Source organism: Plectropomus leopardus, chromosome 21, assembly GCF_026936395.1.
Source record: "Plectropomus leopardus strain MGB_pleo_1.0 chromosome 21, ASM2693639v1, whole genome shotgun sequence".
Classification (NCBI taxonomy): Eukaryota; Metazoa; Chordata; class Actinopteri; order Perciformes; family Serranidae; genus Plectropomus; species Plectropomus leopardus.
The window spans coordinates 11,936,767-11,944,584 of record NC_142196.1 but is presented as its reverse complement, the minus strand read 5'-3'; the positions used below and the strand labels follow the sequence as shown (position 1 = coordinate 11,944,584).

Sequence of the window (7,818 nt, the reverse complement as noted above, 5' to 3'; positions counted from 1 at the left end):
TTGTAACGTGCATAATATTAAATACATTTTATTAGTAATGCGTTATATTACTGCGTTACAGCAAAAAGTAATGCATCACCTAAACGCGTTACTTTTGCAATGCGTACTCCCAACACTGTTCAGCAATCAGGGAGAAATCCATCACAGAAGCGGCAGAGATGGCAATTTCCCCAGTGACAGTTGCATCAGTAGTCCATAATAAGATAATGCAGTCACATGACATGCTGTGTCTTGAGAAATTGGTGACCTTCACTTTTTCTCAACTAAAAAAGCTTGCTTCTTTGCTCTTTGCATCTTGATCACTTCATCGCTCCCTCCATCCAACTCAACAGCTGGACGCAGGCCGTTCAAGAACATTGTCCATTGGTGTTTCTTAGAGGCATTTTGGTAACTGAAAGACATCAGAATGAGAAACAATGAAAAAAATGTTTCTTTATTAAAAGTTTCAATTTTCCCTACTAGACACTATTGTAAAAATATTGTCTAAAAAATATGAATACATTAAAATGCACTGGGTTACATTTAGGTGGACTTGCAATTTGCTTCAGTGGAGGTGGCAATTGGTTAACATTGGCATGCTAAGGGAAATTTGTGTAACTATCAGTGTGTGAATCAGGGCATTGCTGAGTAAATGGAGTTTAATCATGAAGCAGAAAATAAAGATCTAAATGCACCTGAGGAAGATCAGTAGAATTAGACAATAGCCACTTTTATCTCCAGTTCACAAGACTGTTGGGTCCCCATTTTGAATTTTATCATCAGAAACAAACCAAGTGTAAATAATTTGCCTTTCATAGCTGAGGCAAGGCCTTTCATTTCCAAAACAGCTCCGGATATAATTATTTTACCCCGAAATTAGAACTGAGCTCACTTTAAAAGGTACAAAGGAATTCACTGTTAGCGTGTAATTAATTTTATATTACTATTTACCTTTACGTCAGTTAATTATGATCTCTATAGAAGTGTGCGCTACACACACACACACACACTACCTTCGCTATGTACGGAGAGACAGTGGTGGCAAAAAGTGTGAATTTTACACACATGACTTCCTGTCCTAATCAAGGGCTTTCTCAACTCCTATCTGAAAGACACACATGACTGACTCCTTCAGCAGGATACCTACACACCGTGGATGTGTGTGATGAGACAGTGAGTGGATGTGTGTATGCGTGCTTGCAGAAGCTCACCAGCCCAGCAGTGGAGTGGTAAAGGATATTAGGCCGCAATTGCGAAAAGATTGCAAAATGTGACATCCTTAATAGAGAAAGATTACTGTGTGCAACATCACTTTGATTTGAGCTGCATACATTTTCCTCACACAGACGGGCGCTTCTGGACAGCTCTGCACTCTGAGCTCTCCAGAGTGGATGCTTTAGCCTTTGTGTTTGTGTGTGCAAATGCAAATGTGTGTTAACATGAATGCATATGTATTTGAAAGCAAGAGAGTGAGACACAAATGTCCTATTAAGTGATCATTTCTGCCAGGTGCATTTGTTATACCTGTCAGATTTTTTTTAAAGAGACTTTACTTAAACTACAATTTTTTCCCCACTGGTCAGAAAAGCAAATGTAAAAGTACTGAGTGTTTGTTAATTCACACTGACACAACATGTAAATGCATTTTAAAGCCCCATTTGCGTGTTGGTCAAACAGAATGGACTCCATGGAATGGATGACTTCAACCACAGTTGCTTCAGCAACACATATGTTGCACCCATACAGCATGAAATGACACATAAGAAGTGGTTTTGACAGGTAAATGGATTTCAACCTTGATGCTGCATGTTGAAAATATCTTACATGCTATATATCCAGTATCAGACAAGGTTAGATGTAAATATTTGGATAGAACTGATCATTTCAAAGGAGCAGTGTCTGAGATTTAGGGGGGTTAGTGGCATCTAGGGGTGAGGATTGCAGATTGCAACCAGCTGAAACTTTGCCTAGTTACAATTCCTTCAATGTTCATTATCCAGGAGGTTTTTACTGGGAGCTGAATTACCTGCAAAGATCTCTTTCTCTCCAAAGGAAAAAGACCAGGTGATGTAAAGGTTCGATATTGTGAAAATGTGTTTTTATTGTGTGTCTGTTATTAGTTTGGGGTCGTAAATCAAAGCTGCGAAAATGTTAAATCCCTTACTGCTGCTATTCCTCTTGGTTTGTCTGTTCTGGGCTACTGTGGCTACTTATTTTCAGGTGATTATACACTTAAGAAAACATACTCATCATCTCACGTTCTATTTCTGCCAATGTATCCCCATAAAATCTGACACTGGACCTTTTCACGATTTTCTTCATGATTCTTCTTGATTCTCCATTGATTTACATTGAATAAAACTATGATGGAATTATATTCTCGGTAAGGATCAGCCAAAGTTTTGCTGCAATTAAAAAAAAGTCCAATAGCTTTTGATTTCTTTTGATGCCTTAAAATAAACACTGCTATCAATCTAACAATGTACAATTTGTCAGGAGCCAACCTAGAGGCCAAATCATTTGGTTAATTAGACAACACTTCCAGGAAGGTTTACCTCTCATTTCCACCTCATTGAAATTACAATCTCTGTCACAACAGCCTTCAATATGGCTGGTGTCAAGTACGGTATCAAATCTGGAATTGTGCCAGGGGAGGAGATGTCAAAATAAAAGTCTCCCGCCTCAGGTCAAAATATTCTCAAATCCCTGCGGTGGACTATCAGTATCAATCAGAAATAAAGTTTGTTAGTGTAGAGCCAGGAATGTGAGCAGGACAAAAGCACCAGGGAGGTCCTTTATTTAGCTAATTCTCCTCTATTTGAGATGTACATATTTCTACAGTGCTTTGATAAGGCCTTGGGGACATGCATGTTTTAATTAGACCTGAGCAGCCTGAGCAGCCTGGATGAACAGTTCACAGAAAACTTTGAACATTTTTGCTGAAAGCCTTTCTCTCTTTGTGACAGGCAATGTGTAATTAGCGGCATATGTGCATTTGCATATATGCACCCTGTGACATGTTGCATCTTATTTGAATAAGTAGACATGTCTCAATGTGATATCCCTGAAGTGAATACATGAATATGAGCCGCTAATTATACCAATCTTGCAAATGATCTATTTAAATATTAATATCTTTTCACTTTGCATTGTTTGCTGGGAGCTTTTTTAGTCAGCGAGCTGTGCGTGTTTGTTTGTGTCAGTTCCACCTAGGCTGCCGTGGGTATTGTCCTCTGTGCGTAAAGAGTGTACGCGTGTCGTCTGCATGTTGTTTCATCTGTGCACGCATGTACTGTTTGGATGGTGTACATGGTCTCCAGCGGAGACAGACAAACTTGTGATTCTCATTGTTACACAAACAACAAAAGCCAATCGGTGAGGCCACTGTGTATGACAAGCTATGGAACAGGAAAAAGAATCAGTTTGTGATTCAAGCTCAAACCTCATAGAAGTATTCAGCATCCACCTGGCAAACAAGTTGCCATGTTTCTTGTGGAATGAGATCATTGTTGTAATTATGAGATGTTGTCTTGTTACCCGATCTTTTCTCATTATTTTACATTCCTTATTATTCCACACACCTCAAATCAAAATGTACATACCTGGCACGTTGTAATAATGAATCAAGCATTCCTCTTGAAGATGTTCAGCATATTATTAGGGATGCTGCTATTCAGAAATGTTGATCAGCATTGTCTGTTCAATACAACATAATCTGACTACAGTATCTCAGGAAACAATATATTCACCTTTAAAATTCCTCATGATTGTAACATTTTTTACTGCACACCACCAAACAACACAGCAAATAACTATGGATAAAAGGCAATACTGTACAAACACCTTTTTGTAGTGGTATGAGATGCACTGGTCGGTGTCATGCTGTAGTTTAAAGAGCAAGAAAGTCTGCATAGGGAGGGTGGGTCAAATAAACGTCGGACTTTAACTCCAGTGACCACTTTATGTGTCTTGTGTGAAACTAATACATGACGTAATGTTACTTTTTATTCGTAAAAAACATACATATTTCAGGCCAAACCATGATGTTTTTTTTCTAAATCTAACTACGTGCTTTTGTTGCCTAAACTTAAGGAAGTAAACCCCCCCAAAAAATGTTTATGTTTTACCGACATTTTAAGTTTATTCTGATAAGAGGCTATATGCATTTAACTGTTCTTCCTGTAAAAAAAAGGAAGTTTATCTTGGAAAGACACTATGCATGTAACAAGCATAAAGTGTGCGTGACGACGTACATGTCCAGCAAAATATCAGTGAAAGTGAAAGTGAGAGATGTATAAAATTTAACTAGTGAAACCAACCAATTGGCCAATTGGTTGGGGCAGCTGAGAGAGTGGGTGAAATTAGAAAGTTTGAGACTAATTTTTTTAAAATCTTTAAATAAATTCCTTGGTCAGATGCTGTGCATCACTGTTACTTTGAATGGTTCGGATGTAATGATGTTCGCCATTTGTGACACAACGCAGTTACCATTTAAATACACTATTATATTATACGCTACATAAAGAGTGTAACAATAAGACTACCTTGACACATTTACAATACATAACGATTTAATTACATTAAGCCATATTAACATATAAACAGTTTTATTATACCATACAGCATGCTTAGTATATTTTTCATGTTTTACACTGATATTATTTCCTATGTTTTAAGTCTTTTGGGTCAAGCCAGCCACATGACAAGAATGTATGGTTAAATCACATTTTTCTTTTTTTCCCAGAGAAGTTAAGGGTTAAGGTTTTTTCTCCCACAGATTGGCAATATGTAATTGCACTCATCTTTTGATTCTCTACAATGATGTTTGCTGCTAAGTGTGCTGGACAATGAAAAGCCTCTGGACAAAGCGAAGCTAGGCTGATGAACACTACTCAGCCTTAATTGCATGCTAGTTTTGATGTAAGGCAATCATGAGGTCATCTGTTTGAAGTGGATAGGTTTTGTTTGATCCAGCTTTGTGTGAGTGTGCACACGGGTGTTTGAATGTCTTATCATCAGCTACCTGGTGTGATTAAGTCAGGCATAAGGAAGCAAGGAAAGTAAAATGTGTTTTTGTGCATGCATGTGTAAGCAGACATAACTGTGTATGCCTACAAACACATAGTGAGGTTTAATAGAGGTCTGTCTAAGCTTGCGCTGTATGGCTGCAACAGTCAATCAATCAGCAGCACAAACTACAGGACACTACTGCCTTCAAACTCATTAAAATGAGCGTGGCATAACAGAGAAACATACCCTTCGCAAATTAAGTTGTGTGCCCTAATTGTTTTCGTGTTTGTGGGCCTTTCGACAACTTCAGAAGGCATTTGTTGTTGCTTGATGTATGCTTGCTGCGCCTCAGGCAATGTTTTTTATGACCATTATTATTCAAATGAGCTAGAAATGTGTTTTGAAAGTCCTAAATCATTGAGCATGAATGGCTACCCTTGGCGTTTATAAATGACTTTCCACACAAGCAAACCTCCATCTGCATGGCTTACTCCACTGAGCTCATTTGGGTATTTGAGTTCTGTCAACAGAATTTGTGTCAGTTGTCCATTGGCATGACAAGTTGCATTAGAAAGTTTGACAAGATTTTTCGCTACTGTTTTCGACTTTAGGAGTGATAAACAGCGTAGTATTAGTAAATAGAAATGTGGATTTAAAAAAAAAAAAAGAGCTCCGGTTGATGAACAGTAGGCAAAAAACTGAATGGAGTCCTTCTTTTCAGATAATATGTTGTGGCTTTATTGTTGTGCACTGGTTTCTACTATAAACACTATGGAAATACACTGATGAATTAAAGCCATTTAGTAAAGCTTGTCCCTAATCTGCCTGCGGAAATAACAAGGGCTGCAAGAAATGTTTTCATCATCAATTATTATCTTGATAATACAAAAACGGCCATTACAGTATGCCAAAGCCAGAAGTTACGCATTTAAGTAGCTTGTTTTGTTTAACCAATGGTCCAGAACCCAAAGATGATCAGTTTACTATTCTACAAGACCACAATAACAATTAATCTTCACATGCGAGAAGCTGCAACCAGTAAATTGTTGACATTTTTTCTTAATGGTCTAGTGTGTAGGATTTAGTGGCATCTTGGAGAAGCATGAAGGAGAACTATGGTAACGTAACGGTAATTATGTGATAATGCCAATGGTTTAATCTAGTGTTTGATTTGGCCATTGTGGGCTACTGTAGAAACAACATGGCCGACTCTGCGGACGAGGACCTGCTCCCTATGTAGATACAAAGAACTGGTGACAACAAAGCCTGTTGCGTTGCCTCACATCACCTGTGTTTTTGCCAAAAAGTTGCTCATGAACACACCGCAAAGACTACAGCCAACGACCAACCAGCACATATGTTCTGTGCCTGTGTGAAAGGAAATAACTCTCCATACCAGCAGATGGCAGTAGTTTGCAATTTTCATTCAAAAAGGGAAACCAGAAGACAATCTTGATGCTAGCTAGCCAGTTAGCACATTAACAGCACAATAAAATGTTGAAAGAACAAAGCACATTTACTGTTTGCCAATGAACAATAACACAAGCCATCAGTAACTGTTTCTGCAAAAGAGCTCAATGGCTAAAGAAAAATAATCTTACTTTATGTAATACATCTCAATCCCTCTTGACTTTAGTTCTTTGTTTACTCACCTCATATCTGTTTCTCTTATCGTGCACTGAGCTGAAGTGTCAGTCAGAGTGATTTAATACACTAACGGGCACTGTCATGTCTGATGCCAATTCAACATATGAATCTGTGGAAAAAAAAGCAAACAAGGTCCAACGGTGACACACAGCAAATACTAGGGTGACAGATGCTCACCAGAGGCCCAGCAGCACCGGCACTGATCATGGGCTTGTTGTTTCAGGGTCCTACGGTTAAGAAAACACAATGATTCTTAGTTTAAGGTGATAATGTACAAATGAAAACATAATAAATATAGCATTCCATTTCTGCCGGTATCTCCCTAAATCTTACATACTGGACCTTTAAAGAGTTTCATTTATTGTCAATTAACCATCAGTTAACTGACAAATCATTTCCAGCTAGTTATACCACTGTGTCACTGTGTACATTCAAGTGTGTGTTTACACTTTTATTTCATTATACATCATTACATTAGATGATCAAATCTATTGTAATTTCTTCTCATATTGTCCTATCATTTGTTTATGGTTATGTTTTGTCTAGTCTGATAAAACCTATACTGACCTCGCACTAATTTACATCCTGACTTTACCACTGTACAAATACAACCACTTCAGTTAGATTGTACATTAGACAGACTACAGCAACTTCTGCAAGATGATAACCCTCCTCCACCATACTGGCTGAAACAGAACTAGCTTCTATCTCTGCCGATAAGATCTGGTTTGTAGATATTTTTATATCTGCGTAACTGCCCCAAAATCAGCGTAAAACATTCTGCTTACACTAACACAGAAGCTACACACACACACAAATGTATGCGTACAAGCTCGCACTCCATGTCTCATCTGTCCAGACACAGTCACACACACACTCACACACACGCACACAGACCACATCTTGATTAGGTTTTCATAAAGTCTGGGACTATGCTGAGTCTGTAATTGACTTTGACAGCAGAAGCCTCCATGTCCTATGGCTATGTTAAACGAACAATTTACATCTTCATTTCAAATTCTACATGGATAAAAAGCTATTAATTACATTAGTCTGCGAAGAGTCATTCCAGCTGTGTAGAATATGTGTGTGTGTATCTCCGTCTGTGTGTATCTCATTGTTACACTAGGCTATACACTTTTGCTCATTTGTATATTAAGTCTTGCGGCCAAACAATGCCCA

General features: G+C 38.2%; 1 protein-coding gene across 2 annotated transcripts in view; it reads right to left on the bottom strand.

The window, feature by feature from the left end:
- The window catches only part of LOC121960984 (uncharacterized), a 163,996-nt gene continuing 156,178 nt past the window's right edge, over positions 1-7,818 (bottom strand). Inside the window, exons 29-30 of one of the 2 annotated variants that reach the window (XM_088072334.1) lie at positions 6,642-6,745; positions 1-391 (exon numbers count right to left, since the gene is read on the bottom strand). In XM_088072334.1, coding sequence (XP_087928460.1) covers positions 6,681-6,745 — 65 coding nt within the window. In that variant the 3' untranslated portion in view covers positions 1-391; positions 6,642-6,680. Of the gene's footprint in view, positions 392-6,641; positions 6,746-6,813; positions 6,864-7,818 lie in introns of both variants that reach the window. The other variant, XM_088072336.1, reaches the window with a different exon arrangement.